This window comes from Blennius ocellaris, assembly GCF_963422515.1.
Source record: "Blennius ocellaris genome assembly, chromosome: 20".
Classification (NCBI taxonomy): Eukaryota; Metazoa; Chordata; class Actinopteri; order Blenniiformes; family Blenniidae; genus Blennius; species Blennius ocellaris.
This window is the reverse complement of record NC_137669.1, coordinates 7,930,109-7,956,376: the sequence shown is the minus strand read 5'-3', so window position 1 is coordinate 7,956,376 and position 26,268 is coordinate 7,930,109. Positions and strand designations below refer to the sequence as shown.

General features: G+C 47.1%; 1 protein-coding gene across 1 annotated transcript; it reads right to left on the bottom strand.

The window, feature by feature from the left end:
* Window positions 1-787: 787 nt before the first annotated feature.
* On the bottom strand, window positions 788-25,810 carry trim71 (tripartite motif containing 71, E3 ubiquitin protein ligase; the record flags this gene model as incomplete). Its single annotated transcript, XM_080516413.1, has 7 exons — window positions 788-1,360; window positions 1,506-1,646; window positions 2,235-2,732; window positions 3,091-3,333; window positions 6,077-6,211; window positions 10,393-10,560; window positions 25,085-25,810. The coding sequence occupies 7 exons, from the start codon at window positions 25,808-25,810 to the stop codon at window positions 788-790; spliced, it is 2,484 nt and encodes an 827-aa protein (XP_080372539.1).
* Between the last annotated feature and the right edge of the window lie 458 nt (window positions 25,811-26,268).

Below are 26,268 nucleotides of genomic sequence, written 5' to 3'. Positions count from 1 at the left end.
GTATTGTCTCAGCAACAACATTCAGGAGGTTCACTTGAACTCATATTTCAAAAATGCACAGCAAGAATTCCATTAATCCTGTGCAAACATCAACCCAAGTGTCTATTCTTTTTATTTTTTTTCCGTCTCTCTTAAATAAAGTATAGAGGTAGACTTTTCTTCTTTGTAAAACTTCACGGACTAAAAACCTCTGCTCAGTGACTATGAGTACATTCGTAAAGAGCTAAATGAGGTAGGTGTGGAGCAGAGGATACAAGAGTTTAGTTTTTTTTTTTTTTTTTCAAGAAGTGAGAAATTCCCTGAGATGTAGACGCGAGGAGAGCTGGCGGGGAGGATTCAGAGCGGCCGAGACAAAGGAAGGGAAATATGGCTCTTTTTCTACTGATTATCAATTTGTAGAGGTCCCCGTGTGTGTGTGTGTGTGTGTGTGTGTGTGTGTGTGTGTGTGTGTGTGTGTGTGTGTGTGTGTGTGTGTGTGTGTGTGTGTGTGTGTGTGTGTGTGTGTGTGTGTGTGTGTGTGTGTGTGTGTGTGTGTGTGTGTGTGTGTGTGTGTGTATCTGCTTTGAAGAAACAATGAAACTCAATAGTGTTAATATCCCTTTGTGTCTCGCTCTCAACCGTCCCGCAGCTCTCCTCCCTTTTGATGATTCATTCTCTCGCCTCCATTTCCTTCATCAAAAAAGAAGAAGAAAAAAAAAAAAAACACACGAAAAAAAAACAAAAAAACAACAAACTGCAAGAAAAAGGTCAAACGGAGGGAGAGAATGTAAAAAATAGACTTTTTTCTTTAGAATTTGAGAATGCGATTATTTCCAAAGTCAACGACCACGATGACTCCGTCAGGCGTCACGGCCACGCCGGAGGGCCGGTCCATCTGTCCAAAGCCGCTCCCCTGTGTGCCAAATTTGCATAAGAAGTTCCCGTTGGGCTCGAACACCTGGACCCTGTGGTTGCGCGAGTCGGCCACGATGATGCGGTTCTCTTGGTCCACGGCGACGCCCTGGGGCCGCAGGAACTGCCCGTTGCCGATGCCCTCGGAGCCCAGGAAGCGGGCCGACTGGCAGTCGGGCCGGATGACCAGGAGCCGGTGGTTGTTGAAGTCGGTTACCACCAGGTGGTCTTCGTGGTTAAAGGCCACTCCTCGGGGAGAGTCAAAGTGTTTCCACAGGGCCCCCTCGAAGCCGTACTTGTTGAGGAAAGACCCGTCGGGGGCGAAAAGCTGCACGCGGTGGTTCCTGGTGTCCGAGACCAGGATCTTACCCTCAGAGTTGACGGCCACGTCCCAGGGGTAGTTGAACTGCCCGTTCTTGGTACCCTTTTCCCCAAACTTCAGCAGGAACTGGCCCTCAAACGTAAACACCTGTCAGAAAAGGCAAATGTGTTGCAGCCCAGCGTGTTTACACGTGAAACAGAGAAAGTGGAAACACGGGACGCGTGTTTACACGGGTATAAACGGCAGCTTTGCCTCGCAAAGCCGAACAAGAGTTTCCCCCCCCCCCCATTACCTGCACACGGTGATTGTCCTTATCGGCCACGACGATTCGCCTCTGACTGTCGCAAGCGACCCCCGCTGGACGATCGAACTGCCCGGGCCGGGAACCCAGAGAGCCAAACTTGTGGTGGAAGGCACCGCACGGCTTGAAGATCTGGAGACGGGAGCAGAGCGACGGTACTGAAGACATTCCAAGACGTCAGAGTGTTTCTACGAGGTCCTACAACCTGAGGACCTGCAGCTTCTGCTGGACGCTTCACATTGCAGATCGTTGTCATTTCAGACCCGGAGAAAAGCGAGAGATAAACTACTTGAAATAAACGTTACGGCTGCATTCGTGATCTCTTGGCTCCGGTTCGTCCTCGACTCAGACTAAACTAGTTATACAGACACTTTAATCGCAGGTAGTGGTTTGATCAATACATTTATTCAAATCACTATATTTGCAGGCAACCTCTGGCATGATTCACACGCATGAAATTAAGTGTTGCAGTGATTTTATATATAGATTTCTTTTGCTGTATTTTTACATTCAGGAAGTCTTTCTATGCTACGGGCCTTTATTAAGTGTATGAAGGCAAGAAATGGAAGGGTTAGCGTTTAGCTCAAAAGTGCATCATTACTTATGATTAATCAATAATAACTGATAACGAGCCGCTATAATTCAGGTGCAGTACAATGACACCAAGTTCATTGAGTGTGTGTTGTTACAGCCACACAGAGACGGGGCCCTGAGCTCTACCTGTATGCGGTTGTTGCTGCGGTCCGCCACCACCACGTAGCCCTCCTTGTCCACGCTGATGCCCCAGGGGCGACACAGCTGGCCGTCATCCTCGCCCTCGCACCCGAAGGACGACACCTGCGAGCCGAGCGAGCCGTAGCTCCGCCCCGACTTCACCGTCACCTTGAAGGGGCTGCCCTGGATGTGCTGGTTGCACACCAGCACGGACACCAGGTGCTCGCCCTCGCATTTGGGCAGGTAGCTGACGGTGTACGAGCCGTTCTGGTGGTCCGTCACCTCCGCCGCCGACAGGCTGCCCTCGGCGGCGGACATGACCACGGTGGACACCGTGTCGCCGCCGGAGAGGCGCGGCTCGCCGTCGTGGTCGTACCCGATCACGGTGAAGGAGGCGGGCTTGCCGCGGAGCGCGCCCTTCAGACCCTCGCCGTGGGCTTTGGTGACGGGGGCGAAGGCGCCGCTGCTGATCAAGCCCATGGACTGGATGGCGAGGTACAGAGCCTGTAGGGACGGTCATGACATCGGAACTGTGTTTACTGACAACATTGTGGAAGAAAAGGTGAAAAAAGCAAACGGTGAAAATGTTTAGGTCAATATCCTGAGGGCTAACGTGAACTCCCAGAGCTTCGTATTTCCTTTTCAAGATGGCTTATGTATCGTCACATCTTTGTATGAAATGTCTTCAGTCTAAAAGTCCTAGTTACAGCTTGACGCCGCACAAGAAGGGCTTGTTACCCCCGAGGTAAATGACCACAATATAATCCAGTCAAACCCATAAAGTGCTATTATATAACTATAAAGGAAGTGGCGGCTGGACGGCAGCATAAAACCCGCCGAGGCCTCCGGTCTGAGTGCTGACCTGGTCTGGAGGCGTGAACATGAAGCGGTCGTCCTCCTGCGGCTGCAGCAGGCCTCGCAGGGCCTTCAGCTCGTGGATCTGGGTGAGCATTCGCTCCCGGGCCAGCAGCACGTCCAGGTGGTGGCCCTCGTCCAGCACTTGGCTGACGGCGGCGATGGTGCTGTCCAGCTTGGTCAGACTCTGGTGCAGCTTCTCCACCTGCAGGTACAGAGACTTGGCCTTCACCTGGCGAATCTTCTCCACCTGGAAACGCATGAACGGGAAAAGAATATGTGGAGTGAAATGACTTGCATTGTGTCAGAGCAGCCGCTGACCTGCAGACGCAGAGACTTGAGGTCTCAACGTCACCCGGTGTGACAGACGGACGGACAAATGAACAGAAACATTGGAAGATTTCTCCTAGATTTAAGATTCAAATGTAAAGCAAATGTCAAGGTTTCTGAAAAGCAAATTGAAAAAAAAATAGGGAGAACGCCTCGTAAGTTCCTAATAAGTGTTACCAGATTTTAAAAAATGAATTCTAATAATCCTCAACCGTCACTTAACCATCACACATTTGTGCTCCAGTGAGCAGCCAGATGACGTTACAGTGCAGCTGGGGAGCAGAGGACATTAAAGAAGGTGGCAGAACCTGAGAGGCTGAGATTGGGCCTTTACTGGCCGCCACCTAACAAAAAAAGAGCGCGACACAAAAGCTCTCTGTGGCGAGAAGGACTTCTGATAGTCAGGGCGGGACTCTGGGGGAAACAAAGAGTCCGAAAAGAGAGGGACCTTTTGTCAATCCGTGGTATAAGTGAAACTGCAATTTGCATGTGTGAGACTAGAATTACACTTTATAGTGGACGAGGACAAAGACTGGAGCCGGGCTTTCTGACGGCCGGACGGCTGGTTTCAGGGAGAACGGCTCACTCGGTGTGTATTTCAAAGGGCCCGACGTTGTGCAAAGTGCCCGCGACTTTATAGTTACAACTTCACGTAACGGCACAAGCTCCTGCTGGGAGCACAGCGGCTCACAGGCGCTCGCCCTTTCGGCTAGATTATACGGCCTCCGTTGGTGGAAAGAGGAGAGAAAATGTGTGCTTCAGTACATCTGCTGTTAGGTTGCTTAAATTCTATTCGATTACATGTAAAAGTGCTGGTTTTTGGTGTTCCCTCCTGTGCGTATTTATTTCACCGTTAGTCGCCAATGGTTGATTCGATTCATTTATACAGAAATCTCTCAGAATTATAGTTTTGTTTTGTCAGCAAATGTGGAAACGAAGCAGAAATTTCCAGTTTAATGAATAAAACATTTTAATCTGCATAATTGCAGGTCAAAATAATTTGATTATGAATCAAATTGAGAGTGGAGTCAGTAATGACACAATTTTAAAACAAGCCAATTGGGTCATATGGTGTCAATTGTGCAAAATATATTATCTAAATTCAATTAAAAAAAACAAAAAAAAATATATTACCATAGAAATCATGTAAATAAGACCAGACAGTCTTGGAAACTAAATTTATGTTGGTATACCAACCAAAATCATTTACTATTATTACTATTGAGTCACTGAAATAAGGTTTACATTTATAATGCCACCACCTTGTGGACAACAGAGTTAAATTTAACTTCACAGAGCACCTTATCGTTCAGTGAAAGTAAACATCTGTCATTTGTGACCTCAGAACTCTGTCCTGCAGACGACTGAGGAGCACCGACATCTCCGTGGGTGTCCGATTCGACGCTGAGTCACCGTGGAGCGACTTCCTGGATTCAGTGTCTATTTTCCTGACGTCTCCGTCACGCTGGCCGGCGGAGCGGCGAAACGCTCGCGGGGTCGTTTTCGATATCTAGCATGAGTCAGCGACGCTCCGGCTTGGCTTGCAAACGCCGCACACCTGAGATGAAGGCGGCCGTGGAGCCGAGCCAAAGTGCGGCAGGAGGCGGGTTTTAACTGGATTAATACACAAATCGAGAGCTACGTGATACTAAGGTTTCACAATTCTGTGCAATTCGGTGGGAATAGTACTGAAGGTATGCACTCAAATACAGCAACTCTTGTTTTCCCATATTTACTGCATTACAAGACTAAACTACTTCTGTTAAAATACACTGGAGTGCAGAGTAAAATAAATAAATCAAAGTATTGGTCACTTGATTTTCACGTGCTTTACTGCGTCGTAAATAGGACTCATTTGGTTCAATTTAACTATGTATGTTTCCTGTTATCTCTCAGAAGTGGCACAATGTAGATAATAGGGGCAGGGAATTAGTCTGGTAAAACAAAACTGGGAAATAATATTTCAAACTGTTGGTGTACTCCACAGATCGATAGGATATTAAAAGAATTCAATCACATCGGTAACAATACACTCAAGTAGAAATGTAGTGCATACTTGCATTTGTAAAAGCACTGGTCCCCAAACACACCAAGTTATAGTAATACGAGTATGTGCAATTCATTACTTTAATGTCATATTTTTCCGTATGGTTAAACAAGGACGCTTTTTTTCCCCCCCAGGTTCCTTCCATAACGGCATTATGTGCCTGTAATGCATGCATGTATACATCAATGCGTGCATGCAGGCATGGATGTCTTTATGAATGTATTTATGCGTGTATGAATGTATGCATGCACATACACATGTATGTATAAGTGAATTATGAATGAATGTATGGCTAGGTGGATGGATGAATGACTAATGTAGAGCAAACTTTCCTTCATGCAAAACAAAAACAAAAAACGTGTGTAAAGGCCTCAAATCAAACTGAAAGTAAAGTTACTGTCAAAGACGACGAAGTAGATGTGTCGCGATGGACGACGGATCGAGGGGAAGTGAAAGGGAGACTGTTCAGAGTCACACATGACCCTGATGTGACGGAGGTCAAATTTAAGTCATAAACCACAAAACACATTTATTGTAAAGACTTCATTATAGATTACAGAATCACTTCACGGCGGTTCCCCGACGACCAGAGTGGACGGAGATGAGGACGATTTACCTTCCACAGAAGTTCACACTCCCGCTCCTCCAGGGCTTTCTTGTGTCTCAGGACGAGGGCCTTCACCTCCGTCTGCACCACCTTGGCCTTGATCTCCACCTGCTCCGCCATGGCCTGCACCTTCTCCATGCTCAGCTGCGGAGACGGAACAAGCGTCGGGTTATACCAACGTGACGCGGGCGAGAGGAGACGGCGCGGCGAGGTCTTTTTGTGTCGGCGATTCAGAGAGGAACGTCGTTTGCGCCTTCCTCCTCGTGGAAAGTCACCACTTGAACACCTGCTTCATTTTGCCGTCTTCCTTTTGTCGGGTTTGGCAGCTCGTTGAGGGGAAAAGGAAGTGCAGGTCAGGAATAGGAAGTCACTTCGCCGGGCGCAAAATGACTTCCTAATGAGCCGATTTATCTTTTTACCTTCACTGCATGTGTGGATTAAAATTAACTTTCTGGGGCTGCAACCATCGTGAGCCCACTTTATTATGGAGACCAAAAGGCGAGGCTTTCTTGAACGAAATGCTTTTATCAAACCAGCCATTTCAGGTTTCTGTTTTTGATAGATGTTATTGATAGTATGAAATTCATTTAATATAATTCTAATTCTAATTCTTATAACAGAAATTGAAAAAGAAAAGAAAAAAAAAAAACATGAATACAACTTCACAAAGTTGCTTTCTTTTCAGCTATTAAATGAAGATCTCAGCATTTACTACCACATTGTGGTAAATGCGCATTTCTTCCTTTGTCCTTCCTGCCAACTGCCCCCCCCCCCACAGAGTTTTATCAGGCTTTCCCCTCAGGCTGGTTTGCTGGGGGGGGTCACCGGGTGAGCCGGACCTCACAGGGACGAAGGGGAGGCGGGATAACGCTTCCTTTGTGATATGGGCTGCAGGGAGCAAAGGTCACCTAAACCTCTACAGGTCGTGATCTGCAACCTCTGTCTTAAGACACATCGGGCCCACCCCCACTGCAGCGCTGCAGGAACAAAACCTGGCAGCAGGGTCCTTCTCTCTTTTGCCTAAAGGGTCATCTATATCAGCCCAGCCCCCCCACCCCCTCCTGGCAACAGAGGCAAGGAAATCCTGCAGAGCTCGGGGGAGGACTATTAGCAATACAGCAGAGAGAAGACGTTTCTCTTCATGGTCACACGTTTTGAGTTTTCCCTCCCTCCTTTTCATACCTTGGCCAGTTTTCTACCTTCCGTGTGTCATGATCCGGCCTCGCTTGCCTTCCACGTCCCCAGAGCTGCACAGCTTGAAGCACAAAGAGAGCCCAACGAGCCAATCGCGCACCGTGGAGCCAAAGAGCTCTGGCCAACCAGGAGGTCACAAACCCGGTGGGGGGGTCAGAGGTCAGAGGAGATAATGGCTGTAGAGTCGGCGGAAATTTCCTACCTCAGGAGGACGAGGCGTACGTGTGTGTGGGTGTGTTTACATATTATCTGGCGTCAGCATTTACTCCCATGGCGACCTGGACAGAAGTGGACACACACACACTGCCAGATGGTAGGCGCTGGATCTTTTGACTTGGCTGCACGTATGCTGGTGTTGATTCCCAGTGTGTGTGTGTGTGTCCGGTTTAACTCGCCGTCTTGCCCGAGCTGTGTTGTGATATCTTAGTATTTGCAGAACAGCCAGCGCGACACAAGTCCCCTTCCATTAAGATAAAGTATGACCCGGTCAGACAAAGGTGGGGCTGGACGACAGGTAGGAGAGGCGCATGCTCTGTCGAAGGAGACCGCACATGCCACCAAGTCATACGACCTCAGTGGAAGAGGTAGCGTTTCATGTTTTGGGTATTTACCAAGGTCACAACAACACAGCCCCTCCTTCAAGGCAAACTGGATAACGCGGGTGTGTCCTGCTCCCTCTGGCGAGGTGTGACCTCAAGGGTTTAACCAAAAAAAAAAAAAAAAAAAAAAAAAGCCTATTTATCTCTAAAGTCCACAACCTGTTTGTGTGCTATAATGAAAAACAAATATGGAAGTGCCAAAGGCTGAAACGATTAGAGATTTTTTTCAAACCAACGGTATCTCAATAGGATGTTTCTGAATGCAATCCATGCAGCTTGTCTACAAAAACTGGAGATTGCCCAGAAAACAAAACCTACAGCCAAGTAGCCAAATAAACGGTTTTTGATATATATTGTGAGGCCTTTAATCACAATGTTCAACAACTACATCCGATTATAAAATGTAATCAGGCTTGAGGCAACAACTCCTTGAAGTGGTTTCCTTCAAATACGTTGAAATAAAATCAATCTTACAGATTATTGTCATGATGAACAAGGTGGGTTTTTTTCCCTCCAACAATCTGGACAAACATTCAGAGAAACTGTGCTGGTGTCGCGAGGGGACACCACTTTTATTCCCCACGATGCTGTTTTAAGCCTGCAGTTTACTCAGCAAGGGGAACAGCTGTCTGAAGCCACTGCAGCTCTCTGAAGCTCCAACTAGTGGCAGGAAGGTGAATCACAGTTAATCAGCAGTCGACACCCACAGCCTAAAAAAACGCTAATAGATCGTGACGACTGGTCACGTGTGTCCCTAGTCAACATAACCTCTTCTTCCACAGCCACATGCTTAAACATTGCATTAATGCAATCACCAGGAGCTGCAGGAGAACAAGTGAGAGACATAGTCACCACCACTAGTCTCACTAAACTACTGGTTCACAATTTCCCTTTGAAAACAATCCTGATGATATTGATATTTTCACACCCCACAAGGCTCAAGCAGATATTTACAGTGTTTGTAGAGTAGATACTGGGAGGAATCAGACGTTGCACTTTGTTCAATAAGAAATATCTGGCAAGGATCGAGGACTATCCAAACAGATAGTCCGGAGAGACGAGAAAAGTCAAACTTTATGCCGTTTTTAATGATTTTAGATCAAAACAGTAGTGAAGCCTAAACACACACAGTCTGAGGTATAGCTGTACAAACTTGTTAAAAAGCTAATCAACCCTTATTCACTTTGCCTTCAGACATTCCATAAAGAGGAACATGAAAAGTTACGAGTAAAGACCTAATGAGTTTATTTGCCATGAATTTTGAGTTGGACCCAATCATTATCAATCAATATTTATCTTTTGCCTAAGCCAGGCTTGTCCAAAGTCCAATCACGGCACAAGGTCAGACTTTATATGGCCCACAACTTCTGTGCTGAAGCACATATAAGGAGAAAACACTAACAAATGCAACATGCTTCACCAAACTTTAACTCGAGGTAGAATAATTGCGAAACATGCATAGAAATGAAGTAATAGTGGGTAAAATCAGCATTTGCATTTAAGATAATTAACAAGCGGTTTGCTTTTGGGCCACCAAAGAATCTGCTGAGGTCATTTTTGTACTCGGGGAATGTGTCTCGGTAAAATAAAAGCCGGTCTCAGAAGCTGGTGGGAGAGTGAGTGAGTGAGTGACTGGGTGAATAGGTGGAGAGCATTAAAGTAGAGGGAGTTTTCCTTTTGCTGAAATCCTTTAAATACCTCACTCACCCTCCCCCAGCCTCATCTCCACACCTCCTCCCCTTTGACCTTCAGCCCTGCCCCCTCAGCCAGAGCTCATCCCGTGCGACCCACCCCCTTCTTTTTTTTTTTTTTTTCCTCCAAGGGCCAGCTGGACACCTCTAACCTCGGGCTTCCCAGCAGCCACGGACTGGTCACTCTCAAACGCATTTAAGCTGACGGACTCTAATAACCGAGGGACGATGTGGGAGGCACAGCTGCTCGCCTCACTGAGAGACGGACGTGGCTGGATTTACACGCTTTCCACTTTGTTGCGAGAATCCTTTGAGACATTTTCTATCGTTTTTGGGATAATTGTGCCCCCAATCATATTTGTAATGTACAGTTAGAACACTGTCATATCAAATTAGTTTGTCTTAACGTCCAACAAAACATGAATTGGCTCAGTCTAAGGCGGCGTTTTCATTTCAGGCATTTGTTTACGCGTCCAAAGTGAGTCTACTGCAATGAAAACACACATGCATGAAGAACACAAACTATAAACATCAACAAAGGGAGTACACAGACCTTCATATGGACAAGAGGATTAAGTGGGATTGTCATTACATAAAACTCTACTTTAAACTACCTAAAAGCGCCAGTAGAATACGGACATAGCCAGGACATTGTGGAGGCCGCCATTGTTGTTATTGTTCATCCATTCACGCATGTGCAGAAGAACTATTTCCTAAGGCGGCGTTGCACATGCGAAAAAGCAGCATTTCAGAGAATCCGCGCACCTCTTTCCATCTTTACGCACTGTGCAACGCTCATTGCGGCGCCGCCGCGTTAAGCTTGGGGAGCTCGTGGTCTCACCTGCACGGCCTGGCGTCCCTGCTGGGCGTCGGCCAGCAGCTGGATGGTGATGGCTCGGCAGTCCTGCACGGCGTCCTGCAGGTAGGCGAAGGTGTGGCCCATGTGGCGGCCCACGCTGCACTCCCTGCAGATGGGCACCGAGCAGGTTTCACAGAAGAACAGGAACACCTGAGGAGACACGGTCGATTATAGAACTTCGGCCAAGACGACTCGAGACTGGACATTGTATGCCAAATGTTTATTTACTCCAGTAACATTCACATCCACTGATCAACATATCTGGCCAGTCCACTGGAGCCATACAGCATTTTCACATGCAAGGGGCTCCACCTCCATCTGCAGCAATCAGAGGTTCTGTGTTTTGTGCTCATGGACAAACAATCAGGAAATTGAATCACCGACATTGTACCACCAAAACGCCATAGTTATATGAAAGAACTAGGAGATATTTAAGTTTCCTCTGGAATGGAAAAAAAAAAAGAGGCACAAGCTCTTTTTCATTGAATGTTTTGACATTTCGACGTCCATAAAAATCAAAGTCCAGCTCATAAAAGGATAAAGAAAAGCCACTATTAGCGTCTGAGCATCAGTAGCTTTGCTATATTCTTCTTTTCAGTGCCTATTGACGTGCGACCTAATGAAACGGGCTGTTACCTTGATTAAAACTATGGATTTTTTTCCTGACCTTTGCTTGAAACACTTCAGATCCTTACATTTTACCTACATAAGGATTTTTTTTTTTTTTTTTTTTTAACCACCTTCCTCTGTGACTCAGCTCTAAGAAAGCTGCTGTGAGTCAACAAAGGTTGACGATGAAGTGAGACCAGCGGCATGAATAAATTAAAAACACACACACACACATCTAATTAAAGAGAAAAGACCATGAATGATAAACAAGTCATTCATATGCATGCATTCCCAGCGAGGCTCACGTAGGCCTCAACACCCCAGAGAGCAGTTCTCCTCCAAAACACTGTGCCAGGAGAAACAAAAAGGGCCTAAAGGCCAACAGCAGCAGATCAATACCCATTCCAGAAAATCCTTCACCATCTGAGGGCGACGGCCATAAAGGGATTTTAGTCCCTTTTCACATTTTCAGAACTTGCAACACTGCTACTGACTGGCTGTGTTTTACGTAACATTCTGCTGCGGCTTTAAAGATGAAATGATCTACAAGTCTTCTAACGTGTCCGTGTATATAGCAGGAAGACTGTGTATAATATTGGCTGCAGTCCTGATTGGCAAAAACGTCCCAGTGGACGGACACTGAGGGGAAAATGTCATTCAAGGTTTCCAGCTAAAACGTAAGCTTTGCTTTAAAGCCCCTGTCAGGAAGCTGATTGGCTGTAATGGAAGGTTAATTAAATATGCACTGGGCATCATATCCCAAAGAGACGCGGGATCAATGGCCTCCAATGGCAGGAGACTTGAGTGGACGGGGATGGGGCTGCAATCAATCCATCAATATTGGTCGATCCCCCAGGGAGCAGGATAATCTAATGAGTCACACGTGCACGCACCCCACCCCCTTTATCGGACTTCCTCCTCCTCCTCCTCCTTTCTGACTACAGGGTAACCCCCAACCCCCCCCTCCTCCTCCTCCCTTCAGTCCTTTTACCCAACACCCGTCACTCAGTGCCCAGCCGTCCCTCCCCCGTCCACATCTCCCAAATTCCTGGGGGACAGGACACACAAAAGCGAGGAATGCAGCTGGCTCTGAGCGGAGGAGGAAGGTGACGGAGGAGGATGAAGGGCTGGGGGACAGGCAGATTGATGGGGCACACAGGACGGCTTCTGATGAACGCTCGACTCATTAGAACTCCCGGAGACTGAAATCAGCAGGAATCCCCCCCCCCCCCCCCGGTGGAGGGAGCAGCTCCAACCAGGGAGAAGAAGCTCAATTAAAAACACCGTCCCTGGGTTCGTTGTGTCGTTTTACACTGATTCATCCGCCGCCATCCGGGTGGAGCGAAATCTTTCACTGTCCGTTGGGTCCAGAAATATTTGGAATGCAATATTTAATGCAAAATTAACATATGTATGTTTATGGTTTTGAAATCTTATGGGCTGTGTGAAATGAACCAAAGGTGTGATATTTTTCCATCATCGGCCTTAAATTGTTTTGAAATGGGACAAAATTCTTATCAAAAAATCTCGTTGCACCATATTAGAAAAATGTTATCTGCAAAAAATGTGACTTACTGGACATTTTCAGTCTGTGTTTGAAACCAAAATATACAGTCATAGTCACTACTTTTCTTTTGGAACAAACTGGAAAATGCAACGTGAATAAAGCAGCTGCTCGTTCGGGGGACGGTGTTGCCCGAAATAAGAACGGAGATCGATGTTTTCAAGGGGACTAGCTTATTAGATCTGGTTCAGAGTTTAAGAAAAGAACTCTGGTCCGGATCAAACAGGGAAACGTGAACGTGCCCTAAAAAAAATATGGACTGGGAGTCAATATCTATAATTTACGCTCATGAACAGGAGCAGCATTTCATCTACGCAGAGACAGCGCTGGAGATTTCTTTTCTTTTTTTTTTTTTTTAAGTTTCACATTGGGGCCTCGGACTTGTCAAGCTCAAAGGTATTTCCTAACTCCAGAGGAATCTTTTTTATTTTATTTTTTTCTCAAATGGAAGTTGAAATGAGTCTTTCTGGTGGCTTAGACTCAATAAAACATGCCACTAATGCCAGAAAACTGCAGTGCACTACGTCACAGATCCTTCAGTCCTGTTGCAACAAGACTATAAATCTATACATTTTGTTTCTCCTTCAGTACATTTGGTTTTTTTTCTACAGTTTGCAAGCTATTTTAAACATGTATATCGGGTATATCCAAGCAATCACTGTGCAGGATCACACTAGAGACTGCCTCTCTCCCCCACAAACCCTGGGAAACCAAAGCAATTATCCCAGATTCATCCCTCAGCCACAGTTTCCATCCTTGGAGACGTCACCTCATCTCATCACCACGTGACAACAAAAAGAAATCACATTCGGTTCCACGCATACGGAACACTAACTTGATCAACAGCAGGGGGAAGAGAAAAAAAAAAAAAATCTCAATTGACTTGAACATCTATATTACCCATGAGGTTTAAATGGGCCATTCAGGAATCAATGACTTCTCATGACTGTGTTATCTCATGTTTAATGTCAACATGTGTGTATGTGGAGCATCAGGAGGACAAAGGACGTCCATGCAAGAGCAAAACAAAACAACAGCGGCATCTTGTTTTGTATGACAAAGAGATGAAAGACAACTCAACAATATTTTTAATGCCGTCTGCCACGTATGTGTCATCAACATCTCAACCAATCCTCGAGGGGGAAACACACACACACACTCATCAAGGTTGTAGATTACATAACACACCAGCCTCTTGGAGCGGCGGTCAATATTATTGACCACCACAGGATACAGGCTCTTCCCAGAGGTCTGCATTGAAGTGTCCTGTTCCTCCTCCTCTCCTCGCCGTCTCCGCGAGCTCACAACTCGCGCTGCTTTAAGAAATTGGCGACCGATTTCAAAAACACAAATGCATCACAAACAGGAATCATTTTTGCAGCGACGGTTCCTGATACGGCTGCTGCAGGTATTACTGAGGAGTCACCGCAGATACCTTCACACGCAGAGACCCAAGAGATATATACGTGGGTGGGGGGTGGGGTCCTGAGAAGATGGGGGATAGGCGTGGCGCCTTGCCAGCTCTGTAGTAAATACCTCAGTTTACGCTGGGGTGGGACGCCTCGGGGCTCAGGCGACTCGCCATCACAGCACATTTATGACGCTCCACATATCCAGGATGGAACGAGGAGGAAGCAGGAGTGAAGCGAGCGGCTCGGCTGCATCGGGGAGGGGAAGTGAGTTATTGTATTTCATTAGTGCACCGGATGTTTCTCAGTCTCCCCTCTTCCCATTACGCGTCTCCATTTTGAATTCACACTCAGACACACCCCCCCCCCCCCCCCACCCCACACACACACACAATCACAAGCAGAAAGGATGCCTTCCAAATCATTCGGGGCCCATTTCTGCTTTCAAATGAGGCCCAAACTAATGGGTGGATTTTATTTTATCCCATCAAATATCCAGTTGATGCTCCATTTCTTACTCAATGCTGTTTAGTTCGGCTCTGTATTTTCCAGTCAACACTGGCCGTGTTCGCTTGGTCACTTCTTTGTCCACTTCTCAGACTGGATTGTCCCGTTGACCTGAACACTGAAAGAAGTCATCGGAATGTGGTGCCGGTTAATATAAACACCAAGATGTGACCCGGTTCATTTCAGTGGGGCAATCCCATAATGCTTTGCACTGTGACGTTTGCGACATGTGCACAGATTCCCACATGTGGCTTTACTCGGGAGTCTGCCAGGGTCAAAAATAGAATCAACAACAGTGACGACACTTTGTTGCTTTTTACCCCAAAACCTTAAAGAAAGATTCTCTTGGCCGGGTTGCTTTTTGAGCTTCTGAAACTTTTGCCAGAAGCGTTGTGCTTTGACAACATTACTCCCCATACAACCAAAAGAGAAGGGTGATCACGGTCGTCATGGTTACTCAACAAAACACTTGCACTTATTTTGAGCAGATTCGTCTACCAAGAGTCCTTCTGAATGTGATCCAGGTTAAAGGTTTAAAATTTATGAATGAGTATTGGGTGAATGTTTCGAATCCTTTTGTTTTCCACATCAAAAGCCCTTTCAAGTGTGCGTTCAACAAAGAGTCAAGAGTTATGGTTAATCTAAAATACACTATGATGCGTTTACAAAAATCCTCAATTGTCTTTCATTAAAAGACTTGCAGAAGTTGACGAGAGTGATTATTCCAACAGTACAAAACAAAAAAAAAAACCAACATTTCATTTCATTTGATCCCAGGTTGTCAAATGACACGAGACAGAGACGCACACCAGCGAGAGAAAAGCACGGCGGTGAGATCCAGGGGGAAATGGCAGTAATGCTGCGAGCTGCGTGGCTTTGTGTTCACCCAGCAGCAGGACCGGCCCCTTCCCCTCCCCTCCCCTCCCCTCCCCTCCGAGGCACTGGGAACTGGGGGAGAGGGCACCGGCTGAGCCAGCCAGTAGAATCGCTCCGTGCAGCACTCGCTGCCTGCGTGCACAGCCGAGACGGAGCGAGCGAGCGACGGAGCAAGCGAGCGAGGTGGGGGGGGAGGGAGGGACGAGGGCCGTGTAATGTCACACTGCGGTGCCAGAAAAACACCGGGAGCCAGACCCAACCCAAATCCGACGCCGCGACACCCCGGGAGCCCAGATCGGAAGGCTCACAACCTCCAGGCCTCAAGTTATTTGCGCTCAGACTGGGAAGGCATTCCCCCACGACGTCGTCGTCCCGAATGTAAAACTCCCTGAAAACCGCTGGGCGCTGCGCCCTCCACTAAACCTGCATCGGTCCGCTGCCTCGCCATCCGCCACCGCGAGGGAAATTCGCAATCTGTGGGAAACGCTGCTGTTTTTTCCACAATGTGTGTCAGGGCCTCGGGCCCGCCAGCTCTTTCTTCTACAACCTGTCAACAGGCAGAAACAAGAAGGGTCAGCGAGGTACGCGTGCAGGCCGACACATTCCTGCGGGATGATGTCAGACGTCTGCTGGCTTGAATCAAACACATTTAGAAACGCCTGTTGACTTTATCACTGGTTTTAAGGGCCTGGATTCATCGTCATCGACCTAGCTGTAAGGAGAGTTCCTATTAATGCCATCCGTGGATATATTACTGGGAAAAATTATAGAAAATCTGCACGTGCACTTATCTCATAGGGGTATATCTATACAAACTGTGACAAAACACGTTTTCTCCACGTCAAAAACACTTCAATGTGGGATTTATTTTAAAACAAGTTCCTAAACAAGCATTATTATGCATAATTGAACACTGATATATAAATATTTGCTCTATATGCACACGATGCCGTTATTTTCTTAGTATAAATATACACATGTATAGACATGGTGTTTACTTAGTAAGTCACCCAATACTTTTTGTTTATATACGTTTGCATCACTTTACTGCATATTTGTATTTGTAAATACAACCATTTCTATTTGTTTAAAGAATGGCTCAGAACCCGATTTCAAATAAGGCATCCATCTTATAAATCGCTTAAATGTGGTTTTTTTTACATTTTTTTTGCTCCATTTTTAAACAGGCTTTTGAATGGCAGGACTGTAAATATGTGTCTATTAATAAATGCTTAAAAGCAACAATTTTGTAAACATGGCTGAGCATTTTAGAAGAAATATGGCCTCTTTATTTTTAGCTCCCTGCAGGACATCTGCTGCAGCTCGGCTGATGCAGAAACACTGAAGCTATGTCAGGTATTTGATGACAAATGCGCGACTCCGACACACCCAGTTTCAGTACTCGAGGAAGAAGCAGGTGTCGGCGAGGCTTTAAGTTGAGCACAACAAACTCTTCCCACTCGGATAGAAATATTAGCGAGCGCTTAAGACGAAGGAGGGAGTTTTTAAAAAAAAAAAAGAAAAAAAAACTGGCACACCAGCTGCAGGAAAGTATTTCTCACTGTGCAGGGAAAAAAAAATAAAAAGTGAGATTGTTAAGCTTGGAGGAAGCGGACTTCAGCATGTGTTGCAGTCGGGGGATATGGAGGAGAGGCGCGGCTGCCGGGGTCACTTGGAAAAAAGGCTAAACAGACAGCAGCAGCAGCGGCTTTAAGCCAGTCTGGTATTTCCAGGCTGGATAATCTGTGGAATACCTGATCCAGACATTCCCGGCAATCCCGGGAAAACCATCTGCCAGACAAAAAGCTCTTTCTGTCGGAATCACAGACACAGATTCATGTTTTTTCCACAACACTCCCCACATCTTGGTTCGCACAGATCTGGGTTTTGTTTTTTTTTCCCCCCGCTCCACCCCCCCACCACCACCTTAATGGGACGGACACTCCTGCCCGTGTTTTGAAATCCTGCCGCAGACGACATGGGGGCGGTGGCCGCCAGCCGGCGACCCGATTGGCCGGCGCCGGGCGAGAAGAGGAGGAAAAACAAACCACAGTCAGCTGGCCTTCTTACCCAGAGAGCATGTGACCGACTGTTGTGTGTTCAATACGAGAGCGGCGAGCAGAGCAGGGGAGGAGAAGGAAAGAAGAAAAAAAAGAAGAAGAAAAAAAAAAGAAGGCAGTGAAAGGGTGGGGAAGATGGGCGAGATAAAAACCAGGCCAAGGAGGAGGAGGAGGAGGAGGAGGAGGAGGAGGAGGAGGAGGAGGAGGAGGAGGAGGAGGAGGAGGAGGAGGTGAACAACAATGAGAAGGTGAAGGAGGAACCCGAGAGGCACGACGTGCAACGAAAAGCGCATGAATGTGCAAACCTGCTATTCTTGGTTATTCTGACACCAGAGTCAATAACAAGCAGTGGATTTCTTTCACCCACAACAGCGAGACTTCTCTTCAACGGGCTCACAAAGCGTCCAGTGTCCTCGGAGTGGACTCTTACCACGGGCCTGATCACACACCGCAGGTTTAGGAGGCTTTACCATTTTTAACTGATCAAAAACAAGGTTTCTGTTAACCGTTTTATATCAAAATTGTCTGACAAAATTGAATTAAATGAAATGAATAAAACCTAAAGTGCCTTACAGAGCAGGATTAGAAACGCACAACACATCGTCGCATAACTTAAAGTCGTAAATTCTGATTTTTAAATTCAACATGTTGTGGTTTTTGTTTTATTTGTAAGTGCCTTTTTTTTTGCAGTGGATTGGAGTTGAGCGTTTGGAACACCGGTTAAAATCCCAGTTGTGGCAGGAGGTCTATAGAAACCGCCAAGTCTCCTGTGAAGGTTGCAATGAGTTATACAAGTTATCTGTCCATTAAATGGAATAATTCCTATATACGTGACAATTCCTTTCTTAAAAATACACTTCAAATTGGAAAACTGTGCCAAGTACGATTTCTCTGTCATATACTGGATTTTATACAAAAAATAGCCCAAATATGACATTGGGCCTTAATATATATATATATATATATATATATATATAAAAATAAATCATACAGCGAGTTGCACCAGTTATATGTGCATCAAGCACAAGCTCTCACTGGGAGGAAGAGATGCCTTAATATAGCAGTAAAACATTAATCGTAAAGAGTGAAGGATTATACAGTCATGCTAAGCAAATTGTGGTCAATTTACGGCACCAGTGCAGTAAATACCAGATACCGTCACTGAGCCCATAAAGAGTTAAACTGAGACGGTTCAGAGCCGCGGGGATGTTTACAGGTACAGGGATCTCAAACAAAGCAGCCGCGTCACAACACGTTTTGGGCAGAAATCAGACAGAGAATGCAACGAGAAGGAAGTAAATCAGGTCAAGCCTGAGCGCCCAGCATGACCACCAACAAACCGGCGCGATATTGAAACGTGCGTTTATAGTGGACACGCCGCGGCCGGGAGCCGAACGCTGTCTCCTAAATGGGGCCGGGGGCTTTTAAGTCCAATGTGTTAACGGCACGATCCCGCCGAGCGAGGTCAAATAATGGCCAATTAAATCCCCGGTCGGGCCCAACCACTGAGCAGGAAGTCGCAGGTCCAGCCTCCGAATGGGTTTTAAATCCTGGTGTCAGAGAGAATGTGATAAATGCCTTCCTTTCGATCCATTAAATTTATATGGCCTAAAGTCATCAAGTGGACATCAAAGCTCGGACACACACACACGTGCATATATGTATGTACGTGTATATAGAAATATATGTACTCTCCCCTTCAGCCAACATGAAACACACTCACAACACACAGGAAACGGGGAATGCACTCTAATTACTGGGCACATGTTGCACATTAAAACCCTGGAAGTCAACTTCATATAATCCAACTCTGCTGGCCGAGTGGAAACACACACTAAAAATCCTCTTCAGAGGATAACTACCTACAGATGGGAGATGCTCTTGGAAAAAGAGAAACGCTGCTGCAGGAGAATGGCGGATACTTCCAGGAGTGATGAAACGTAACCACTCGCCCCGCAAGAGCAACAGCCGCTAAATCACACTGAGGAGACTCTTCTCCATCTATAATGTCCGTCGTCTGTGACACGGCACAGAGGGCTGATGAGAAAGGCAGCAGTGGACGGAGGAAATACCCGGTGTGTTTGCAGGAGACGGGGCGAGAGAGGGGGAGAGAGAGAGAGAGAGGGGAAAGAGCCAACCCAGGAGGTATAAACTCAAGTTACAGGAATTCCTCTGGCCTTGTATCAGCGTCGGCGTTGGGTTAGGTTTCCTTACAAACATTCCCGGCCAGTGGGCTCCGGAGCAGGAGTGGTGGTGGTGGTGGTGGTGGTGGTGGTGGTGGTGGGGGGTGGGGGGCAAGCAGACACGTCCTCCAAGCCTTTGAGCTGGATGACGGAGCCGTAAAATGCAGCAATTTGCATGCAAAGAGTGTGGAGATGTGCCACAATCTGGGGACGGTGTCGCCGGACCTCCCAGCGCCGCCGCGACGTCTCCGCCGCGTCCCGCGAGGCATCGCAAACTGGACGCCAAACCGATTAGTTCAACTCCGCCACGTCCTTACAGCGCCACACATTTTAGGTTCTCAATGGCGAGCGAGCGAGCGACCCCCCCCCCCCCGGCTACATAATGACCGTTTGTGTGTGTGTTGCCGCACGTGGCCAAGCCGGCCGGTAGCCATGGCGACGACAATTTAATCTGAAGCGCAGAGTGACATTTTTGCAGGGATTATCATATCATTAGCCGCCTCTCGGACGGACCTCGGTGTGCGTTCGTATGTCGGGAGTGTGACATCACAGCGAGCAGAGGGCAGTCCTGTGATGTAATCCAATTTTCCATTTCCACTTCACACACACACAGACGCAGCACGGGACACTCTGCTTGCTCCAGATGAGCAACAACTGACATTTATGCTGCTTAAGTAGGCCAACACACACACACACACACACACCCCCACACACACACACTCTTATCGGCGTGCAGCCCTTCAGGGGGCTTTATCTGCCACCTGAAACTCTCCCATTCACCAGTGGGGGTTTTTTTCTTTCCTCCTTTCTCCACTTCCGTCAGCTGGGAATCAACGAGCTTCTACAATTCCTGGATTCTTCGAAGCCCAAACGACCCCCAATTGAATTAACAATTACGGATACATGTGCACACGCACCACAGAGGAGGTGGGGGGGGGGGGGGAACTCAAGCCAAAACAAATAAATGTGATATTCACGCAGCGTCAGAAGAGGAGTAAAGAAAGAATTTTTTCCACGGCGGTTAAAGTTTTGCGTGTCACTTTTTTTTTTCTTAACGCACTACGTCAACAGTTCTCCAGAGTTTGGAAGCAATTTTTGAAAAACAAGTCCATTTTACTCGCAAAAAAAAATAAAAAATAACCCATGCTGAAGCGAGGGACCATATGGCTGGAGAGACGGGACAGTTAACGGACAGTAAAGATCCTCCACTGAAATCCCCCGGCCTGGCTTACATAACAGAACTGCAGCGGGGAAGAGGACCGCGTCTCCTCGGGATAAACTCCGCGGCGCACGGTATTGTCATGATGTTATAGCGGGATAGAAGCGGGCGCAGCGCCTCCAGTCCTCTGTTAAGGAGCTGCACCTGAATACACAAGGAGGAGAGAGAGAGAAAAAAAAAAAAAAGGTACAGCTGACAGCCAGCTGAGCGCCAGACTCCCATGAATATTCCCGCCTCGCGTGAGAGGAAATACCTCGCCAGACGCCTGTGTACGACATTACGGGGAGGAAGAACTGGAGGACGCAAACTCTTAGTGTGAACTTTATAGGATAACGCTCATCAAACCAAGTCCGCCTCCGGGGAAAGAAATAAAACACACCTGAGTTTATGTGGAGCCGAGACAGGCGGACATAATTTAGATCTGTGAAACTCGGCTCCTCGTCCAGTGTTTTACAATTTAGAATGTATCATTTCTATTTCAAGTACATAGTCACCCGCCATGGCGTTAGGACAGGAGTGTCAAACAGAAGACGCCGTAAAGACAAACAGCTACAGGAAAGGGTTCTCTCTTTTTTTTTTTGGACGTCACTAAAATTTGCTTTATGTCGACACTGCTCATTTTCGGGACGGATTATTTGATCGAGTTAAAACATAGACATTTCAACTTTACACCACAACAAAGAAAAACTTCCTTTAAAGGTTATTACGGCACTATTTTTCCAGGTGGGGCTCACTCATGAGGACGTTGTGGCTCCTGAGCTAAAATGAGTTTGACGTCTCTCCTTCAGATAGATATACCGATGTGAAACCGTTTTTACTCTCCCTTTTGTAATTTGATTAGAATTTTTAAATATCATTCCCGATTATGACATTTACTCTTCACCAAAATCTCAGTCTTTTTTTTAATAGTTTCTGGCATGTATTGGTCTGGATAAGTGTGTATAAACATGCATATATGCGCTTCTTTTTAAATGCATTTTATAGGGGGAAATGCTAAAGAATATTAAGACTATAAATCTACACATTGCTAAAAATGTTTTGTCCTTTTGTGGTGCATCAGTCTTCAGGATCATTTCTTCACATACGTGAAGCATCTTTCATACTGAAGAAAAATAAAAAAAAACCCAAGTCATCGGGCATTGAAAGGACGCAAACCTGTAATTGTGACACCGTGATTAACCAGAGACCAGCAAACGCAAATGGGGTGAAACGTCCAAACAGGCCCCGCCGCTCGTTCCAACCACACACACACACACACACACACACACACACACACACACACACACACACACACACACACACACACACACACACACACACACACACACACACACACACACACACACACACACACACACACACACACACACACACACACACACACACACACACACACACACACACGATTTTCAATTGATGAGGGAGTCGGAGGTGGACGAAGCGACAGCGGCTCTGCTTTCTTCGGTGCTCAGAAGGTAAAGAAAGCCTAGCCGGTCTTCTCCTGTGTCATTCCCTCCCCCAGGGCTGGAGCGCAGCGAGAGAGGGAGTGGGAAGCCAAGCCTTTACTGGAAAACTGAACCTACCTATTTACTGGCAGTGGTAGTGGGGGGTGGGTAGTGGTAGTGGGGGGTTGGATCACATCTGCACTAAGCAAAGGAATTGAATGGGTAGATGAAATAAGGAGCCATGATGCAGTAATGATCTTGGGGAAAAGGATAAAAAGCAGCCCTCTTCGATAAGCGAGGGCTCTGCTGGATGATTTTCTCGTCACACACATAAAAGGATGTAAAGTGCAACAGCAGCAACGACTGCAGCGTTGCTCGGTGCAGCTCTGAGCACCCACTCAGAGTGGCTTGTTCACACGTACACAACGCGCAACACGCCATCTCCTCCCCCCCCGGGGTTCTCTCAGCCTTCAGGAGTTACTCAACACAAACACTTGATACCAGAACCAGGCGTTTCGACACATTAGGCCTCTGGAATACACACAATGTACGTAGGTGAGGAGCAAACAACAGCTTCCTTTGTGCAGGAGACGGCCGCACGGCTCCAATGGAGCTCCCATGTTTGACGCTCTCCGCTGCAATGTCGTCTTTCGTCATGTTTTATCAGACAAGTGAGCCTACAGGTCAGTTTTGGCACAAAATCAACAAGTATGGGTGTCGAAAATGGATCTGGTCATCGGAGGGGGGGAATTTTGTTTCTTAAGAATAATACATTTCCTTCTTTCATTTCATTTTGGAACTGAAAAATGTCAATCTTCCTCTCTGCTTTAGCGTTTCAACGTACCAGGATGAGTCGGAGAAGTTCTAACCAATCGGAGGCCGCCTATCAAAAGCTTGAGACCACATGGTATCGATGGATGAATTGCGTTGCTCGTTACTGGGCGTGATACAAAACCAGAAGTCAGTTGTGCGTGGTGTGCAGGAGCCAAACATTTCCCATATTTCTCTCAAAAAAAAAAAAAAAAGATTAATTCATGCAAAATTGGTCCTTATACACAGATTTTAGACGGCATTGAGCAACGCGTCTTCTCGGCTGGACGGCCTCTTCCCCTGGTTTGCTTCCTCCATTGGGTCACTCCCACTCTCTTCTTTGACAAAAGGTTGGACGTGGTTACGCCGAGTACAAACAAACTGCAACTTTATGACGCGAGCTGGTTTACAGAGGCCGGCGCTGAATCTGGGCCATGTCCATTTACCCGTGAACCAACGGTTTCACAATATTTACTGACCTGCAAGACCACAAGATTACTGCTCTCCTTCGCTGTTCAGTCATTCCTGTGAGTTTATCACTACTTTTATTTATTCTGAACTCGAATAAATAATATCCCGATCGTCTTTAACGCACACAAAACTTTGCCTCACCCCAAATGATCCCAAAACTAAACCCAAAGCAGATTTTACTCATCTTTTTCTCCACGTATTTCATATTAGCCATGGCTTTTAGCCCTTTTAATTTGTCATAAGCATGTTTGCTTATTGTATTATCCATATCTTTTAATTCATTTTATGCAACTGTATGGAACTGTGCACATTTGCGTCTCATTTATTCTTGGTACGGCGCATTGGTCCACTGTTATATCTTTAAAGGTGCTTTTTAGAAATAAAGTCGCACTGGACCGGAATGAGCGGCGTCCTGCAGCGTTTTACTGCTGCTACAGGCAGCGGGGCTGCACGCACTGCTGTAACTTTATAGATCGATATATAACCCATGTCTTTTATTGGCGCTGTGGAAAAAAAGTTCACGGTGCCTTCAATTTGCAGCTAATTTAATAGTTTGATTTACCGACGTGCCAGAAAGCACAACCGATCACACATGCGGGACCCCTTTGAAGAGCCGGGGTTGTTTATTCGCGTTCGCGGGGCCAAAAAGTGTATTCACCCACAGCAGGAAGAACTGCTTTAGGGCTCCTCAACAAAAACCAGAAGTGGTGCAAAAATGACATTCCAATACCTCCTACCAGTGCTATTTGTTATTCTTCCTGACCATATGACCAAACCGAGAAAAAGCTGGTTTCCTGCTCTGCAGGCCTTTGTAGTTTACTTCACCCAGATTACACTGTGCGTTGCAATCCTCCCCCTCCCCAGCAGAATTCCAGCTTGTCTTTCCCATTAACAGACAAAACGTAGATCTCCACAATACGTCCATGCATCAGACTCCTAACAGTCGGAGAAACATGTGTGCCGTTACTGTGGGGGCCTCTCGCTGCCCCGAGTGGATGGTGTGGTACAGATTACCCAGACTCTGCGTGTGTCTATGGCTAGGAGGGTGTGCATATGGGGGTCTCGGTGTGTGTGTGTGTGTGTGTGTGTGTGTGTGTGTGTGTGTGTGTGTGTGTGTGTGTGTGTGTGTGTGTGTGTGTGTGTGTGTGTGTGTGTGTGTGTGTGTGTGTGTGTGTGTGTGTGTGTGTGTGTGTGTGTGTGTGTGTGTGTGTGTGAAAATCCAGCTCAACACACGTGCCTATCCGTCTCCAGGGAACTAGGTGAAGAGCCACTCTGCTCCCTTTGAACCTGAGGCCATATGGCCCCCAGTATGGTTCTAGGCTACACACATAATGCTATTACACTATAGGAGTGTGCACGAATGCGTGTTGGGGGGGGTTGGTGTACGCAGCTTAGATGCAACCCCCCCCCCCACAAAAAAAACAACAGGGGATAAATAGCCTTTTAGAGTTCATGCATGCACACATGAATGATTCATTCCAACATTACTGGGTCGTGCGAATGCACCCGGCGTTGTCTCACCTCGTTGTCATGGTGCTGGCAGAAGCTCATGCGATCTTGGAAGAGGGACAGCAGGGCGAAGTTGTTCTGCAGGGACTGGGCGAGCGACACCGACACGCCCGACTGGCCCGAGTTGCTGTTGGCGTTGGCCCGGCCGAGGTGCAGGCTCTCGATGAAGTGGTCCTTGGTCAGCCGCACCCGCTGGTGCGCCCGCACGCAGTTGTCGCACAGGTACTCCTGGCAGTCCAGGCAGTGGGACGTGGCCGGGTTCTCCTCGTCGCAGGAGCTGCACTGGGGCTCGCCCAGGTGGTGGGCGTGCAGCAGGCCCCCGTGCGGGTGGTGGAAGCCAGAGGAGCCCACGCCCAAGCCTCCCCGGTGCGGGTGGTGGCCGTTCTTGTTCTGGATCTGCTCCTCCGAGCTCACCACCACGTCCAGCAGGTTGCTGAAGAGGAAGTTGGAGGACGGCAGGGAGTCCACGCCGGCCTCGGAGATGGACACCTTCTGGTCGCAGGTGGGACACCGCAGCTTCAGCGGGTCTCCGGGACTCCGCTGGCCTTCTATACACTGCCTGCAGAAGGCGTGCAGGCAGGGCAGGACGTGGAGCCTCTTGGTGGTCTGGCTGGAGGAGGTGGAGGTGTGCGAGGAGGACGATGAGGTAGAGGAGCTGGAGGAGATGGGCGCCGAGGAGCCGCACAGCTCCTTGCAGAGCGGGCAGGTCTGCAGGTCTGAGTCTGGGAAGGAAGCCATCGGAGGCTGTGACCGAAACGAGGCTCGCTTTTACAACACGAGTGGCTCCGGGACTGAGGTATTCATCGAGGGACCACCGGGTTGTCCAGAAGATACTGAGGCGTTTGAGGTAGATTCATAAGTTCTTCGAAGTCAACAGTGAAAGCGGTGCTAATCGGCTTGGATATCTCTGTGCATACAGTTCTAGCTTGATCCAAAACAAAAGAGGTAGACAGTTCTTCACGACAAGACAGTTTCTGAGGTAATAAGTAATAATAATAATAATAATAATAATAATAAAGGAAAAACACTTATTGGGTCAAACGTGTGAGGCTTTTTGGGAAGATTTGTCAAGTAATTATACCACGACGCATTTACAGTTTAAAGGGAGATTTTCTTTTGCTTGCGTTTAAAAAAAAAAAAAAAAAAAAAAAAAGTTATCTGACGGTGGTTTGATGAACTCACAAGATTAATTCCCA